Raw genomic sequence first — 19,128 nt, forward strand, 5'->3', positions numbered from 1 at the left:
ACTCGCGATCTTTACAACACACATGTTACAAGCTGTTCGTACATATAAAAGATCCGTAAAGTTGCAAAGACTAAAGTCTCTAACCCAAAGAGATATTCTTTATCAAAGTTAAGACTCAAAGAAAGAAGGCGTAACTTTTATTCTCGCTGTAGTATTGTTGCCACTGCCGCCATGTCGTGGAGATGCTGTTTGTTTCCAAATATGGTAAGGAATGTAACATTTCAGTCAAACGTATTGAGGTATTCGGCCAATCACAACGCACTGGATAGCTGGCCAATCAGAGCACACCGCGCTTTTCAGAACGATGAGCTTTGTAAAAATCGACTTGTTTCAGAAAGGCGGGCAGAGAGGAGCTACAATAATGTAAGGTATGTGGAAAATAATGTTTTTTTTTAACCTTAAACCACGTAAACACGTTTCATTGCACCAAATGCACAAAATAATGTTATTTTCAGCATCGTCATATGACCCCTTTAAAATGTATATCTTTGTGAGCAAATATTAACTGGGTAAAAATAAATTTATATTAATATTCAAAATATTTAGTCTTTTTAAAATATTTTTATTTTGGGTTAATGTTTTTCTTATTATTAGTAGTAGTATATTCAAGAATATTATTATGCAATATTAAAGGGGTGGTTGATTGCAATTTCACTTTTTTAAGGTTAGTGTGTAATCAGTGTTGGGTAAGTTACTTTCAAAAAGTAATTAATTACAGTTACTAATTACATCATCAATATTGTATTTAAATTACTTTACTGATTACTCTGTCTGAAAAGTAACTTAGTTACTCAATAAGTAACTTAATTATTCAAATCGCTAATTAGGCTACATCTTAAAATCCCTATAAACCTTAATAGAAATTAAACTGTTTATAGTCAAACATAGAATAGTTTAGCCTTTTAGATTTAACACAACTTTAATACTTAAACATTTTTATAAAAAATGTTAACCACCTTTGGTTAACAAATATAAATACTCTGCAAAATATCTGAATAACAAAAAAGCTTAAAAGTTAAACAATACATTTCAGTTTGATGTTCATAAAAAGCCCAACTAGTAAAATCCATACAGGTTTATGTAAAAATAACACGTTAACTAATGTAGGTAAGAATAAATTACAGAAATGATATTCTTTTTTTTTTTCATTAAGTTAATTTAGAATAACGTTTGGAGTATTTTTGTTCGTTAAATATAAGTTTTATATAATGTATAACGACCAAGCGGCCAGCAGCATACAGTGAGCTGATCATAGCCTATGTTTGATCAATTTAGCCTTCTCAAATCATCACGACTTGCCTAAAATAAAATCTATAGATATACTAAAACAGTTCAAGCATATAATAATGTTTAAACGTTAAACCTGCACTATAATAAGAATGTGTGCTAACCTATATCCAAGTTTGTGCGGAGAGTGGAAGCTAAAGCGCGCTCTGCAGGACATGGAGGCACCTGGGAAATCACTTGCATTTTTTCAGTGGAAACAACTTAAAATAGCCTACGCCGTCTTTTTTTTTTTTTTCTGATAAAGGTAAGAGTAATAAATCAATCGGAACTGTAAAGGGTCTACTTTTATTTGTGTGCACTCACAATATCAACAAAAGGTTGTGCTTTTATTAAACAAAGAAAACAAACATGATGCGTTTTCTGCCGTCTCGTCTTGAACAGGAGCGCTTCACAAAAACGAACCGAAGCTGAGCGAATACATGCCTCACAGACATGATAAATATATCTATAGAAAGCTTTAAATTATCACGTAACGAAAAAAACAAATCGAAAACAAAGTTTTATTATAATCTTAATCATAATCAATAAAGAGGCATTTCTCTCTAAAGGCGCGTCTAATGAGGAGACGGCGAGTCAGGATCAGCAACTTCATCCTTGCGACACGGACTCAGAAAACAGTTTATTAAATAATTCAAATATGTCCTTACTATTTCCCGCGGACACATTCATGGTCATGTTTGCTGGGGCTTTGCGGCAAGCTTCAGCCTATTGTGTGCATTTGAACGCAGAACTCTTCAGCTGCGCTGAAGTCACTTGCTCTCGCTGCTGCTGCGGGACACTAAACACCGTCGAGCCGCTCTCAGTCGCGGCAGCACGGTCTCGGCTAATACGGGACGATTGGCAACCCTACTTATATGTATCTGAGTATTTAAGGTTTCTCTGTGAATCAGGGAAATCTGAAAGTGAACGAACCGGCGCGCGGAGGGTTAACGCCGCTGCATTCAATTTTATCTTTAGATGGTAAATTTAGATTTCAAATTCAATATTGATTTTAGAACTGATGAAATTATTTAGTGTATGTAACGCAAGTTACTTAGTAACGCATTACACCCAACACTGTGTGTAATGTTGCTGTTTGAGCATAAACAATATCTGCAAAGTTGCAGCGCTGAAAGTTCAATGCAAACAGAGATATCGTCTTTTAAAATTCTGGAAGTTTAATGCCTACAAAAACGGCTGGTAAGGGACTACAACGAACTACTTCCCGGGTCTGATACGTCACTGACCCAGATAAACCCCTCCCTCGGGAACATGTAAGGAAGAGGGCGAGGCCATGCTGCTCTGCTTTAGAGAAGAGGAAGAGAAAACTAGGGGTGCACGTAAAAATCTATTCATATATGAATCACGATTCTGTCTTCTAACGATTCTAATGGATTTACAAGTTTCAAAATCAATGTTCTAAAACAATGTTCTCAATCCTGTTCCTCGCGTCGCCCTGCTCTGCATCTCTCTCTCTCTCAATTCAATTCAATTCAATATGTGCTTTATTGGCATGACAATTGTTACAATGTATTGGCTCTCTCTCTCTCTCTCTCATTCAGATCGTCAGATCAGCTCCAACAAACTGTTCCAATTATACATTTTCACATAGCAATGAAAAGCGTTATACACGGACGCGTGTGTGGTTGCAGTACTGTATTAAAGCTTTAATCAGAATAAAACCATATATTAAAAGCTAACATAAGCAGTAGCATAATAACAGCATATCTAAACGTATGAGACAACAAACAAACAAACATACCATTAAGAGCCGTGCTTGCACAGGTTCTGCGCGATCCTCTTCACTAATATCCTCTGCGTCTCAATCGGGCTCAAATTGATAAGCAATATAGACGACGCCATTGTTTACAATACAACCGGAGCACATGCCGCTGAGCTGAGGGGCGGGACATTTAGACGCACGCTCGGCGGTTTAGTGAATCACAACACACTGAGCCAGCTAACCAATCAGAGCCCACACTTATTTCTGACGGAGGGGCTTCATAAAAACAGGAAATAATCAAGGCGTTTGTCAGAGAAGGGACAGAGCGTTGTGGAATAAAGGTAAATTATATGAAAAATAATACATTTTTAAAAAATCGAAGCATGAACACATGTTAGACTGCACCCCATAAACACAATCAAGCCAAGAAAAAAAACAGTCAACCACCCCTTTAATAAATACTTCTACTCTAATTTCCTCAGATTTATGCATTTTAAGGCAGTCCATTTAAAACCTTTAACTAGAAGATATTTGAGTTTCTCCAGTATCTATTATGGAGATTATATTTTGAGAAAATTATATTTGAAGATATAATTAAAATGGAAAATAATAATGGTACTTGATGTGTTTACTGCGACAAGAAAATAATAATATAAGAATACAATATAGGAATATATGAAAACATTTTGTTGAAATAATTTTCACTAATTTCACAATTAATTACAAAGAAATGACAAGTAACACATTGAATTAAACTTGAAATTTTGAAATAGAAAGACAGAGGTAGTATTTTCTTGTAAAACATACTCCAGTAATCTTTTTCTTTGTGTTTTTAGTATGTAAACCCAGCATTTGAAAAGATGATGGGCTATCATAGAGGCGAACTGATCGGTAAAGAGTTGACCGAACTGTCCAAGAGTGACAAGAACAGCGCCGACCTGCTGGACACCATCAACACCTGCATCAAGAAAGGAAAGGTTAGTCGGCCATAACACTACTAGGTCATAATATTAGATCATGTTTAACTTTACCTGTGCCACTTTTTACAATCCTAACAATAATTATACTTGTCATTTTTTTTTTTTCGATATGCGTGTGCTTGTTTGCTTAGGAATGGCAGGGGATCTGTTTCTCACGGAGGAAGTCAGGGGACAGTATTCAGCAATATGTCAGAATCACTCCTGTGATTGGCCAGGGAGGGTGAGTCACATGATTATAAAAATTTAAATGAATTTAAATTTATAATTTGTAATTTTTGAATATCATATTTATTATTTAATTTTAAATTAACATTTAGTTATAATTTAATTTGACAAATTTTAATATTTAAAATATAATAAATTATATATTAATTATTAAATACTATAAATAATATATTATATGTTATTTTTATGTTCTAAATAAATTATGGGTGCCGGAAATAAAGCTAATTTCATTTATACTGCTCCTGCCATTGCTGGTTTTATTATATATACAAATCAGCTAGAACAAAACAGTCAAATCAGACAACTGTTTCCTTACCTTTTAGAAAAATCCGGCATTTTGTGTCCGTCAAGAGGCCTTACAGTGACAACCACAGACAGGTACATTTCTTATTTGCTTTTAAGTTTTATGTTAGACTTTACTTTTAATCAGTGAGTATCCAATAAATGTTGACCAAGTTTAATGTTCGCCTATTAATAGAGCTCTCAAATTAGCACCAAAACTTAAAGTGTGCAAGGCTCATGGGGACAGCAGTGGGCAGAAATGTTAGCTACGCTAAAGCATCCATCCTGACAGGCCAGTGTCAGAGAGCCAGGCGGGCGTCAGGGTTATTAATAACCCTCCACAGGCTCAGGTCTAAAACCTGCTGTTAGTTCTAGCATTAGCTGGAGCTGCTGATCAGAAAGGCCTGTGAGAAACAGACACACTGACGCGTGTGTGAAATAGCTGTTGCTTTACTCACTGGTGTTAGTATTACCGTTCACACACTCGCCGTCTGTTACAAGCCTTACCAAAATGTGCCATGCTAACTAACCATACTTTCTGTCAGAATGCAGTGGTTGCTACAATTAGTGATACTAGATTAAAATGAAATCTTTATTGTTATCCAGCATCTTTACAGACATGCAACAGTCATATATGAGGTAGTGTGTGATTGTGCAAATGTTGAAAAACACTTGATCAGTGTTTTGTCTGCTTATTTAATGAAAATGTAACATCCTTAATACAGGATACATTATTTCAGAAGCAAAAATAATTTGTCTTGTTTTCTGAGAATAAAATTTGAATGTTTTTTCTTACCTTATTAACAGATTTAGTTTTTTTTAAGTATAAACACCCACAGAATCTTGTTAAATTTATTTGAATTTATTTAAATTTTACATTTATTCAAAATAAGGAAAACCGTATATACACCGGTTAAAAAACTTTAAAAGTCTGGGGTCAGTAAGATTTTTTTTTTTTTTTTTTTTTTTTTTAATAAATTTAGAATAAGAAATTGTTTTTTTTTTAAATGTATGATATAAAAAAAAATTATTATTATATTAAAAAAATGTAAATATAAAAAATAAGAAATTTTATTCTGCAAGGGTGGTTTAAATTGATCAAATGTGGCAATTTATAGACATTTATAATGTTACAAAAGATATCTGTTCAGATAAAAAAAAAAAAATTCTATTTATTAAAGACTTTTCAAAAATATGAATCAAAGTTTCCACAAAAATATTAATCAGCACAACTGTTTTCAAAGTTGACAATGATAATAAATGTTTCAGCAAATCAGCATATTAGAATTATTTCTGAAGGATCATGTGACACTGAAGACTGGAGTAATGATGCTGAAAATTGAGTTTTTCATCACAGAAATAAATTACATTTTAAAAATATTCAGATAGAGAAGAGTTCTTTTAAATTGTAGTAATATTTCGCAATATTAATGTTTTTACTGCCTTGGTGAATCAATTCATATCAATTGAAATCAATCTTTTCTGTTATGTTAGAAATTTAACAAAATTAAATGCACTTTACAAATTCTGCTGGATTAAACAAGATAAAAATAACACTAATTATCAGTAGGCTTGTGGTAAATCTCCTGTGGTGCAGTGTGTGTGTTTGTCTTGAAACGTGTCGTCTCGTTTAATCAGATTTCCTGACCTCATCCTTCAGGATAGTGTAACTTAGCTCTTTTATACTTCTACTTACATGTCATCTATTTTTGAGTGTGTGCATATGTACGAGTGTGAAAATATATACAAAATGACCATGTTCTCTTTTTCTGTCTGTACCATGTAACTTTTACTTTCTGCTAAAAAGCAAACCTCACACTGTGTATTTTCCTTTTTGGCAGCACTCTTTAATCTCTAACCTAAGACTGAAAATCCTGTTTCATTCATTCAAAACTTGATCATGTTAAAAGGATTAAATGGATTGCGGCAGACAGGATTTCCACCCAGGTGAATTCAGCAAATGCTTAAACCGTGTTCTGATCAGGAACAGAGCTGACAGAGCGACAAGTGATAAATCCTGTCTACCCAATGTTAATCTAAGGCTCTATCCTAAACAGCCACAACAAACAACAAGACATTTTTTAAGTTGCTTTGTTTTCAGTCATATTGTGTGATTAAACAGCAAAAATTGAATTGATTGATTCACCGAGGCTGCATTTATTTGAACGAAAATATAGTAAAAACAGTAATATTGTGAAATATTTGTACAATTTAAAATAACTGATTTATATTTGAAAAAAAAAAAAAAAAAAAACTTTAAAATGTAATTTATTCCTGTGATGCAAAGCTGAATTTTCAGTATCATTACTCCAGTCTTCAGTGTCACATGATCCTTTAGAAATCATTCTAATATGCTAATTTGCTAATTATTTATGCTTAATATTTTTGTGGAAACCCTTTTTTCGGGATTCTTTGATGGATAGAAAGTTCCAAAGAACAGCATTTGAAATAAAAAATCTTTTGTAATATTAGAAATGTCTTTATTTCACTGTGTTGATATACTGAACGTGTCCTTGTTGAAAAGAAAAATTCTTTAAACAGGGTTCCCACGGGTCCTTGAAATCCCTGAAAGTTTGTGAATCTGATTAAAAATTTTCAAGGCCCTGGAAAGTTTTTGAAAGTAAACAAACATGGATACAGGTCCTTGAAAATTCCATATTATTCCCTCCGGTCCGCTAATGTGTTATTTTGCCAACACTTTGTGCATACTAGCTTGCTTGATTTACGTTGCACATTTATGCCTTATGACTGGAAAATGCAAGTTTCAAGATATCTGGCGCACCAAAGAAGATTATAAAGAATGGCTTGCCAGAGATCCAAAGGATGTAATGTTGAATTGCTTTGCTTGGTAAGATCATGTAAAGACATGAGGCAAGAAAAACTTAAAAGCATATTCATATATCTTAAAACTTCTGGTTACATGAGCCTAAGCTCTTTTCAATAAAATCCATGCAAAAGTTAATATCAGATCATTTTAGAATACAGTATAGTATGTACCAAATATTATTCAATTTTATGTAAAACAGAAATAAGACAAATATCAGATTTCTGTCATATGGACCAAAAAAAAAAAAATGCTTTTTTGCAGTTGTGTTTGACACATGAAAACTGTAACAATGTATCTTACAAGGTGATGCGATGTAACCTTTGCTCTCACTTGAAATGTGTCCCCACATTAAGCCATTGAATTTGAGGGTATTGGACCTGGAAAGTCCTTGAAAGGTCCTTGAATTTGAAGTTAACAAAGGTGTGGGAACCCTGTTTAAAATAAAAAGCTAGCTGACTTTAAACTTTTAAATGGTATTGTATGATATTTTAAATAAATATATTACATTGCATATTATATTTAAAATTTATAATATTTAATGTAGTAATATTTCACTTTTTAAATAAAGGAATTTGGCCAGTAGCATTTTTTGTATTGAAATTAGTGTTAAGTTTTGACTTGTATTAGTATAGCTATTATATTTAATCACATTTAATTATTGAATTAATATTATATTTAGTATTTATAATATTTAATGTTTATTTAACATATTTAACTTGCTAAGGGAGTTTGTCCAATAGCATTTTTGCTTTTGCGATGGTATTGGAATTAGTATCAAGGGTAACACTTTAATTTAAGGTGTCCTTGTTACACGTTGCATGTATTGATATTAATAATAGTCCTAGTAGATATATTGAATTCTGGTTTTGGAACCAGTGACTACTGTGAAAGGGCAGTTGACAACCTGGGAAAGACCTGGAGACAGCCTGAAGAGACTGCTGACAGGAGGGAACAGACCCCAAGGGGGCAGGCATGGGCTAGCTAACCATGTCGGCAGGGGTCGGTCATAACACAATGACTCGGAACCACCCAACCATTGCTACAAAAGAGACAAGAGGAAGAATACCCCCCTGAGTCTGCGAGAGCGGGGGCGCAAGATGACTCACTGGTAGACCACATGGTAACAGACCTTGGAACGGAAACGACTACGACACAGATGATCAGCAAGACAGTTGACGGACTAACAGCACTCGCAGGACACAAACTGCAAAGCTGTATTTGTGGCTGGAATAAGATCACATCGGAGAAGGGTCTCAAGATCCACCAGGGCAGGAAAAAGTGCCTAAAAGAGTTTACCAAGGGACCCCGCATTGACCACTACTTCCTCAGAGGTAGGGCAAATTAGTCGGATGAAGCCCAGTGGCAGGATACTCACCATAGCCCACAGGGTATCAGCACCCCAGACGAAGCTCTGGTAAGCACAGCTCCACCAACGGACATGAGGCCAGTCCCTATCCAGTCACAGCCAGCGGTAGAGAGAAAAATGGATGGACGAAAGCCTCAAATTCTGTGGCCCAAATCCTGCCAGAAAAAGGAGTGGGGAGCCATCGATACAGACCTCGTCCATCTACTAGAAGGTCTACTAGTGTCGAAAGAAAATTGGAGAAGATAGGAGAGATCATCTACAGCTACGGCACAGAGAGTTTCGGAGTGAAACGCAGGGACCACAGTACTCGGAAGGAACCTTCAGCCCATCTTAAGTCCAGGAGGCAGCAAGAGATTAATCGACTTGTGAAAGAGAGAAGATGCCTGAGAAAACAGTGGAAGAAGGCCACAGAAGTGGAAAGGGAAGGAATTGAGGTGTTGCAGGGCGATAGCAAGCGGCGCCTTGCAACGCTACGAAGAGCAGAATGCTTGAGAAAGCAACATAAGAAGAAAGAACGAACAAGGACTGCCTTCTATAGAGATCCCTATAGGTTCGCCAAAGACCTCTTTGTCAAGGAGAAAAGCGGGACTCTCAAAGTACCTGTGAGGGAACTGGAGGAGTACCTGAGAAAGACCTACTCCGACAATAAGAGGCATGTGCCAGCCACCATCCCCGATGACATGCCACCAATCCAACCACCTGAGCACCAGTTGGACACAAGACCCTTAACATGGAGCGAAGTTGAGAACACAGTAAAGCGGGCAAGAACAGCATCAGCCCCTGGGCCTAACGGTGTTCCATATAGGCTCTATAAGAATACACCGGGCGTCTTGAAGTTCCTCTGGAAGCTAATGAAGGTGACATGGGAAAAAGGCATCATACCTAAGGCATGGAGAAGGGCAGGATGGATCCTGATTCCCAAAGAGAAGAACTCCTCAACCATCCACCAATTCCGCCAGATCAGCTTGCTGAATGTGGAAGGAAAAATTTTCTTCAGTGTTGTGGCCCAAAGGCTCTCAGCATTTCTGCAAAAGAACAATTATGTTGACGTGGCAGTGCAGAAGGCAGGGATAAGTGGTTTCTCAGGATGCTTGGAACACGCAAATGTCATCTGGCACCAAGTACAAACGGCCAAGAAGGAAAAGAAGGACTTGCATGTGGTTTTCTTAGATCTTGCCAATGCATTTGGGTCAGTGCCTCACGAGGTGCTGTGGGCAGCCTTCAACTTCTTCCAAGTCCCAGAGGGCATCACAAGGCTGGTCAAAGCCTATTTCCAGGACCTACAGTTCTGCATTACAACTCAGGATAGTACAACTGCTTGGCAGCACTTGGAGATAGGTATAATGGCGGGCTGCACCATCTCCCCACTGGCCTTCACTATGGCAATGGAGTTAATAATTCGGGCATCTCGATGGGTGGTTGGAGGGGAACGTCTGAAGAGTGGGCTGCGGCTAACTCCAATCAGGGCGTATATGGATGACATGACGACCATAACAACGACTAACGCATGCACCAAACGCCTGCTGTATAAACTCCAGGGAAACATCAAATGGGCACGAATGGAGATTAAACCCAGCAAATCCCGCAGTATCTCCATTGTTAAGGGCCAGATCATAAATGACAGGTTCCTCATTAATGGCGAGCCGATACCAACTATCCTGGAGAAGCCCATAAAAAGCCTTGGTCGGTGGTACAACACAGATCTCAAAGACGCCGATCAGGTGGAACAACTAAAACAGGATACCATCAGTGGCCTGAAGCAGATCAACAGCACTGCTCTCACAGGAAAGCTGAAGCTCTGGTGCCTTCAGTTCGGACTGCTGCCCCGCCTCATGTGGCCAATTTCCATATATGAGGTCACCCTATCCCACGCCAATCGACTGGAGCGATTGGTGAATGTGCAGGTGAGAAAGTGGCTTGGACTACCCAGATGCCTCAGCAGTATAGGACTGTATGGCAATGGAGCCCTCTCTCTACCAATCTCAAGCCTTGTGGAGGAGTACAAATGCTCTAAAGCAAGGCTTGAAATGACTCTCACAGAATCCCGGGATCCCTTCGTCAGAGGGGCCACTCCAGCCTTAGCCACAGGGAGGAGGTGGAGGCCAGGTGTAGCAGTGGCACAGGCAAAGTCCGCTCTGAGACACCGGGATATAGTGGGCCAAGTACAACAAGGCAGAGGGGGCCTAGGGCTGGGAGCAAAAACACCCACATGGCAGAAGGCTACTCCAGCTGAACGCCGGCGCCTGGTGGTTGAGGAGGTGCGCCACCAGGAAGAAGCGGACAGGTGTGCCAGAGCGGTGTCCCAAGCCAAGCAAGGCCGCTGGATGAGGTGGGAAGGGGTGGAGAGGAGGAAGATCACTTGGAGCGAGCTGTGGAACACAGAGTCCAATATGCTGAGCTTTACCATCAGAGCCACATATGATGTCCTGCCTTCTCCAACCAACCTACATCTCTGGTTTGGAGAGGATCCAGCCTGTCCCCAGTGTCTTGCCCCAGCAACCCTGAAACACATCCTGGTGGGCTGCAAGACCAGCCTTACGCAAGGCAGATACACCTGGCGCCACAACCAAGTGCTGAAGTGTCTGGCTGCTACACTGGAGAATAAGAGGGTAACTGTCAACGGCATGCCCCTGGAAGCCCAGACTACCTTCCGCCAACCAACATCTTTCGTCCGGGAAGGGGAGAAATGTTCGACCAATCGATTGCCTCTAGATTCATGCCCACTGAACGCAGCCCGGGACTGGGAAATGCGGGTAGATTTAAGTCAGAGGCTCATCTTTCCACCCGAAATTGCAGTGACCAACCTGCGCCCGGACCTGGTCCTTTGGTCCAAATCCTGTCAACATGTCTTTATAGTGGAGCTGACAGTCCCGTGGGAGGAAGATATCGATGAGGCATTTGAAAGGAAAAGGGTGCGATATGCAGATTTGGCTGCCGAAGCAGTGGACCGGGGATGGAAGGTAAATGTGCATCCAGTGGAAGTGGGCTGCAGGGGCTATGTTGCTAGTTCCATCATAAGGCTGCTGAAGGAGTTGGGAATTAGAGGACAGGCTCAGCGGAAGACCATCAAAGACCTTGCAGCTGCTACCGAAAGAAGCAGTCACTGGCTGTGGCTGAAGCGGAAGGAGACTGTATGGGCTCCCAAGTGACCTCATGGAGCCTCTGGTGCGACACACACCCAGGTCTGATCAGCCTGTGGTGGGCCAGCCTCGGGTGAGGGTGTATTGTGATTTAAAAGGCCGAAACACCCAATGAGGCCGGGGTGCACAACTGATGATGTGTCGTATTGGAGGCACCAGGCGGTCATCTCCCAAGCCAACCCCACCCCAAGAGGACATCTCCAACAACAGTGCTTGCTGAATATCGAGGGATTTTAACATCTAGTCCTAGTAGATATATATATATTTCACCTTTTTAAATATTTTCACAAGGATTTTGTTCAATAGCCTTTTTATTTTTGCGATGTATTGACGTTAGGATCAAGTGTTGACGTTTGTTTAAAATTTTGGTATTGTGATAAATTCATGGCATATTGGAGTCTATTGTGTCCAAAAACTTAGACAAGAAAGGGACATCTGACTGATATTTCAGCAACCAAGCATGTCGGGACCTGGGACTAGTTAACTCTGTAAACTCACCCGCTGTATTCCAGACAAAACATAATCACCCTCTAATTCATCTGACACCTGATATCATTTGCACAATTGTCTTAGTTATATTGTTGCCAGAAAGTTTACACTGAGATCAGTGAGAGGTTTAAATGATTAGCGATTTGTGTGTGTGTGTGTGTGTGTGTGAGAGAGAGAGAGAGAGAGAGAGAGAGAGAGAGAGAGAAAGAGCTGATCAGAAATCTGTGTTTGCAGGTTCATAAGTTGAGCAAAGAAGAGAAATGCTGTGGTGAACACTCACAATCAGGTACAACACCAGACGGTCTGTCCTTAACGGTTTGTTTGTTTACTCTCTGTGTTGCACACTGTAACCCATAATAGCTCTGTATAGATTTGTTTTTTTGTAACATTCTGTGAAGCAAACAAAAGCGTGCATGTAAATGCACTGGTCAATGCTGCATCGAGAAGTAGAGGGGAAAATAGAGAGATAGCTCGTGGTGCAGAACAGACAGATGGCTGCAGTGCACCCTGGGACAGTTGAGTGTCAGACTGTTAAAATTAGCCATAATAATTTGCTTGCCAATATATTTGCGTGCGTGTGCATATGTGACATGACCCAGTAAGTAACAGTGTTTAGCATTTCACATTAGTTGTGCTGCTTTCTAGTACAAGAATCATTAATGGTATAAAATTAAAAACAGAAAATGTGTTAAAGAGTGCTCTGAAACAAAAATGAAATGTGTATAATTAATATAAATCAAATTATAAATAATTATTAAAAAAGATTATAGTTTAGAATAAATTAGATTGTTGATATTGATATTATAATTAAATATTAATCTTTCTATCTGTCTTTCAAAAAGATAGAAACTTAGTGCCACTAATTTATTAAAGAGTGCTCCTAATAAAATTGGGTTAATTAAATAATTTAATTTGTAATAAAATTTAAATGTATAAAATTAATATAACTAAATTTATAATTAAATAACTATGTAAAACAATAATTACATAAAATAATTAAATAATTATATTTAATTAAATGCTATATTTAATATTACAATATTTAATATATTAATATTATTTTAATATTTCACTTATATTTCAAATAATTTATTCAACAGCATTTTTGTTTTTGCTACGTGTTAGCATTAAATATTGACTTAAATTAGTAGAAATATTATATTTAATTACATTTAATAATTTAATTACTGTATTTACATGTTATATTTAATATGTATTATATTCAGTGTATTAATATTTATACTAATTATTTATATTTACTTTTTAAATAGTTAAAAATTAAATAATTTAATAAAAGTAATTTAAATGTAAACAATTAAAATAATTTAATGTTTAATAAAAAAATTATGTATAACATGAATATAAATCAATTTATAAATAACTATAAGAGATTATAGTTCATAATAAATTAAATTGCATTTATTTTAATTAACAAATATGACCATCTAGTCTTTTAATATTGTGAAAAAGGAAAGGAGAGTGTATGATTTTTGTCTTGCTCACTTTTGTCTGCTGCATGAAATCACTGCTGTGCTTTTGATGATCATAATGATGATGATGATGATGCAGGTGAAAATAGTGGAGCTGGATGGTTGTGTTCAGATAAGAGATGATGAATGCAGTTATGTCTTTATGTGTGCGTGTGCGTACTCATTGCACTCATTCCTCTTTGTCCTTATCCAGAATGCAATTCCTTGCGTCACAAGGACCGGAGGAAAGAGTCTGTGGACATCAGATCCATCAGCTCTCACAGCAGCGATGGTAAGAGAAAGAGGGGATGTGTTTCATCACTACACACCAACAGAAACCAGCGAAAGACAATCCCTTTAACAGTCCAGAAGTAATTATCCAGAGAAACAGAGCAGTGAAGAGATTTGTGTTCATGTGTGCACTTGAGTGTGCGTGTTTATAATGTGTTTGTGTTTTATGTGAGTCACAGCATGTGTGCGTGTGTGTGTGTGTGTGTGTGTGTGTGCGTGCGTGCGTGCGTGTGTGTGTAAGTGGGGCTTTTTGTGACGTGGCCAGTTTTTTTTTACATCAGCACACCCACAGTCTCAGTGCACTCTGACGCAGGTGGGGCTATTTAAAGAGCTCTTCTCTCTCTCTCTCTCTCTCTCTCTCTCTCTCACTCTCTCAGCTCCCAGTCTACAGAACCGCAGATATTCCTCTATGGCCAGAATCCACTCCATGACTATTGAGGCTCCCATCACTAAGGTACACCTGCATTATTATACACACCTGAAGACAAAAAAACCATAAACCTTCATGAATCATTAGAACCACCTGATTCAATACAGATCAATAAGAATCAACTATCCATGCATCGCTCTGTTCATCCATCCATCCATCCATCTCTCTATCATTCTGTTCATCCATCCATATATCGCTCTATCATTCTGTCCACCCATCCATCCATCCATCTTTCTCTCATTCTATCATCCCAATCGTTCGTTCTGTCTATCCATCCATCCATCTATCCATCTGTAGTTCTGTTGTTCTAACAAAACTAACATTACATTAAGTTTGTACAGTCTCTTCTCGTTGTATGAATTTATTTGAATCTTAATCCAATTTATATTCAAATGCAAGTTTTAGATCCTGTCTGCTACCTCAATTCTAATTCTAGTTCAAATTCGAGAATTTAATTGGCCTGTAAAAGGTGTTCTCAATTCCGTTCTCAATGGCACACAACCCTGAGATGTGCTGAACACCTCTGTCTCTGTGTATTTGTGATTACTCCGTCGTAACTGATGATTTGTTTGTGACAATGGAAGCAAAACAGACGTCAGAGGGGAAATTCTTTACTACAGAGATATTTATGGATGTAAACCTTTGAGTAGTGGTTTGTTTTCTCTCACCTTCTGTTCTTGTTCTGCATGTATTTCGTTGTCTTTTTATAGGTGATAAATATCATTAATGCAGCGCAGGAGAGCAGTCCTGTGACAGTAGCGGAAGCTCTGGATCGTGTTCTGGAGATTCTGAGGACCACCGAACTCTACTCACCCCAACTGGCCTCAAAAGAGGACGATCCCCATACCAATGACCTGGTGGGGGGGCTCATGAGTGTAAGTCAAGAATTCACCTTTTATTCTTAAAGGTGCTTATTTTATTTTTTCATTTTATTTTATTATTATTTAATTAGATTTTTATTCCTAACCATAATTTTATTTATTTATTTTATTATTAACCCTATATTTGATTTTTATTGCTAACCTTAACTCTTTCCATTTTATTGTTTTACTAACCCTTTCTTTTATTTAATATTTTTTTATTTTATTTCATTTTATTATTTTTATTTATTTTAACCATAATTTTATTAATTTTATTTTACCATTAACCCCATATTTGATTTGATTTGCTAACCATAACCCTACTCATTTTATTTTATTGCTAACCTTTTTATTTTGTTTTGTTATTTTATTTTATTCATATTACTGTATAACTAACCCTATATTTTATTTTATTTCATATTTTAATTTAATTTTTTTTTGTTGTTGTTTGTTTTTTTTGTTTTAATTGCTAACCCTAATTCTTTTCCCTATTTATTTATTTGTTTTATTTCATTTTATACTTGTATTTAAAAGAGCAAGAAAATACATATGACTCCTGTTTGGAACTAAATGACACAAAAGCCTACAAGTCATCTTACACCCACATGACTAACAGAAATAGCCTTAAAATACTCTTCAAACACATGCAGTCAAAGACATCTTAAACAGTACCGATCAATATTAAACAGCCGGGAAATTTCACAAACTGATTTCCTGTACACAAACAAACCTACACCAGATTTTTTCAGCAGAGAATCATCATTACGGGAGAAATTCAGACGTGCTCTGCCAGGAAACTGGTCTTATATACAGCGTGTGACTGCATGTCAGTGGCAGTCAGTAGATGTGAATGCTCTTGTTTTCGTGGCACGGATACATTGAGCTCCATGCTGCCTGGCACAGGCTGTTTCACAGATAGCCAGCAGTCTGTGACGACAGTGCCGCGCTTGTTTACACAGCAGTCTCGCTGTCTGCCATCTCCACGTCTCCCTCTTTAAAAGCGGTCCACATTTAAACCAGATTTAAAATGTTTTAGACAAGAATATAGTTGCTAGACTAAAAGAGGGTTCACACTGACTGAGTTGTGCAGGGACACACAGAACAGAAGTTGTTCATTTGAGAGTCACAGAGACTTTTGGTGATGCAACGAAGCAATTTGCCAAAGTGCAGCGATGCAATGGTTACTGAACAGTGAATCTCAAATGATCTGCTTCCTGATATAGCTGGATACAAATACCAAGAAGTTTTAACAGGGTTTACTTCTTGGCTGCAGACGTGACTTTGGAGATTGTTAGTTGGCAGGGTTCCCACCGTGCTGAAAAACCTGGAAATATCAGGGATTCTCAAACGTTTTACGCCAGGAAAAGTCACAGAAATTAATAAAATGTTGACATCTAGTTATTCTCAGTTGCAAAGTATTTCTTTCTAGAAATTATGCGAAGCAGAGACCTGATCACAAACACCTGGAAAAGTCATGGAAAAATTGTGAAAATGGTCAAAAGTATGGAAACTTGAACATTTTAAACAGCATTTTGCCCATTCTTTTATGATTGTTCTATAAGCATGTTTTATGAAATAATAATTGAGAGGTGATATATATATATAAGTTTATGTAATATATATAAGTTTACATAAGTATAAGTAAGTGTGTATATATATATATATATATATATATATAAGTTTAGGGTCAGTGAGTTTTTGTGTAAATAATGTAATATTTTTTTTAGCCAGAAAGTATGCATTTAAATTGATCAAATATGACCGTAAAGACATTTACAACAAATGATTTCTGTTTTAATTAAATTCTGTTCTTTTCAACTTTTGATTCACCAAAAAATCATAAAAAATGTATCAGAGGTTCCACAAAAATATTAAGCAGCACAACTGTTTTCAGCATTGATAATAGGGGTGACCCAGAATAGTCGATGATTCGATGCTTCGATAGGAGGAGCCTGATTTGACTCCCAATCTCACAATCGAATATTCGCAGGGTGTTATGATCATACCATTTTGGCTATATGGGGGTGCACAATGTCTGATTTCACATAGAACTACTGGTTTTCTCCCAATATGTTAATATACAGCCTATTAAGATAATGTTGTACATAAGAATCTGAAAAGAAAGAAGCATTAAATAAATATTTTATATTTATATTTTATAATAAATCCAACCACCCCTATAGATTTAGAAATGGTGCACTTTATTTTACAGTACCATCTACCATCAATTACTCAATAAGTACCTTGGTCCATGTTTATACCCCCAACTTGAGTACCGCATAACTTATTATTTACATTAACTAATAGGTACATACACCATGGAAATAGGACTGTAAAATAAAGTGCACAATTTTACATAGACATTACACAGGAATTACCAATTCTTTAAACTTTGTTAGCACTGTTGTGGAGAGCAATTTAACATTAACATTTAACATTGTTACCGTGTACATACACCTCAGGTAAGTACCTTGTGTTACCATACATTTGCCTGTAGGTACAAGATATTTACCATGTATGTACCAGGGAAGTACACGTACTGTAAGATAAAGTGCTACCCACAAAACATTATAATGAGAACATAAATAAAACGCTGTAAATTTTTAGAGTTTAGTTGCTGTGTTTCTGTGCGTTGTTGCATGAAGAATGCGTCCATTCGGAGTTCATTCAGAGCCACGTAGACACATTCATGTATTCAGGGTATTTTGTGAAGGTATTAACATTATGTTGTGTAAATAATGAAGCGTATTCTATATGAGATAAATGAGTTAAATCCCATTGATTTAAAAACCTGCCATCATTTGCTTCAATCAACTGGTCATCTTCAGCATGTGCAGAAAACAGAAATGCAGAACATTAATAACTACTGTCATATAGGCTACATAACGTTATAATGAGAGCACTATTGTAAAAAATGTTGTGAATTCTTAGGGTTTTGCTGACGTTTAATGTTAACTATATTTTAATCAAAACATAAAACATTATTTACCCCGTTTGTATCTGCGAGGCGTCCGTTAGGCTATTTTCCGTGTGTGTTAACGTCAGTATTTATGATTGTTGAATGTCTGACTTGACTCTTGGTAATGAATTTTGCCCCGCCCCCAAACATATGATTCGACTATCAGTCGACTATTGGCATCATTCGAAAATCCTGATTCAACCATATAAATCCTTAGTCTGGGACACCCCTAATTGATAATAATAACAAATGTTTCCTGAGCAGCAAATCAGCATACTAGAACGATTTCTGAAAGATCATGTGACACTGAAGACTGAAGTAATGATGCTGAAAACTAATTTTTTTACTATATTTTGGTCATCTGACCCCAAACTCACGGACGGGTGGTGTAGTTCTGAATCATTAAAATGCTAAATAACTACAAAGCCAGATTCAGGGCGCTTCCTTTCATAATGTCATTTTTCTCTGTTACATAAAGGTCAAGCGGATGCGATGCACAAATCTCAAGAGTTCAAATGACCTTTTTGGTGGGTGACCTTTTGAGGGAGAGGTCAGAGGTCAATCACACAGTGAAATATCCGAGTTGAGATAGTGCAGCTGTGGCCTGTGATCATTACAGACGGGATGTGTGTGTGTGTGTGTGTGTGTCATATTTATGCATGTACAGTTCTATTATCCTACGCCTGCAACATCTCAGACAGAGTTTGTTTTAAGTACTGGATGAGTCTCTTTGAATCTGGATCTGTTCTCTGTGTGTTTAATATCCTGCAGGCCTGATAAATGGCTTTTCTCATGAGAGCATGCAAGCGCGAGTGAATTAT

At 37.2% G+C, this 19,128-nt stretch overlaps 1 protein-coding gene across 4 annotated transcripts in view; it reads left to right on the top strand.

Annotated features, from left to right (window-relative positions):
* pde8b (phosphodiesterase 8B) overlaps positions 1-19,128 on the top strand; it is a 59,366-nt gene that overhangs the window by 27,387 nt on the left and 12,851 nt on the right. For all 4 annotated transcript variants that reach the window (XM_058757710.1, XM_058757709.1, XM_058757711.1 and 1 more), the window contains exons 8-14: positions 3,826-3,966; positions 4,101-4,189; positions 4,518-4,572; positions 12,533-12,584; positions 13,982-14,059; positions 14,436-14,512; positions 15,199-15,363. In XM_058757710.1, the coding sequence (XP_058613693.1) occupies positions 3,826-3,966; positions 4,101-4,189; positions 4,518-4,572; positions 12,533-12,584; positions 13,982-14,059; positions 14,436-14,512; positions 15,199-15,363 (657 nt within the window). The remainder of the gene's footprint in view (positions 1-3,825; positions 3,967-4,100; positions 4,190-4,517; positions 4,573-12,532; positions 12,585-13,981; positions 14,060-14,435; positions 14,513-15,198; positions 15,364-19,128) is intronic.

This window comes from Onychostoma macrolepis, chromosome 21 (assembly GCF_012432095.1).
Source record: "Onychostoma macrolepis isolate SWU-2019 chromosome 21, ASM1243209v1, whole genome shotgun sequence".
NCBI lineage: Eukaryota > Metazoa > Chordata > Actinopteri > Cypriniformes > Cyprinidae > Onychostoma > Onychostoma macrolepis.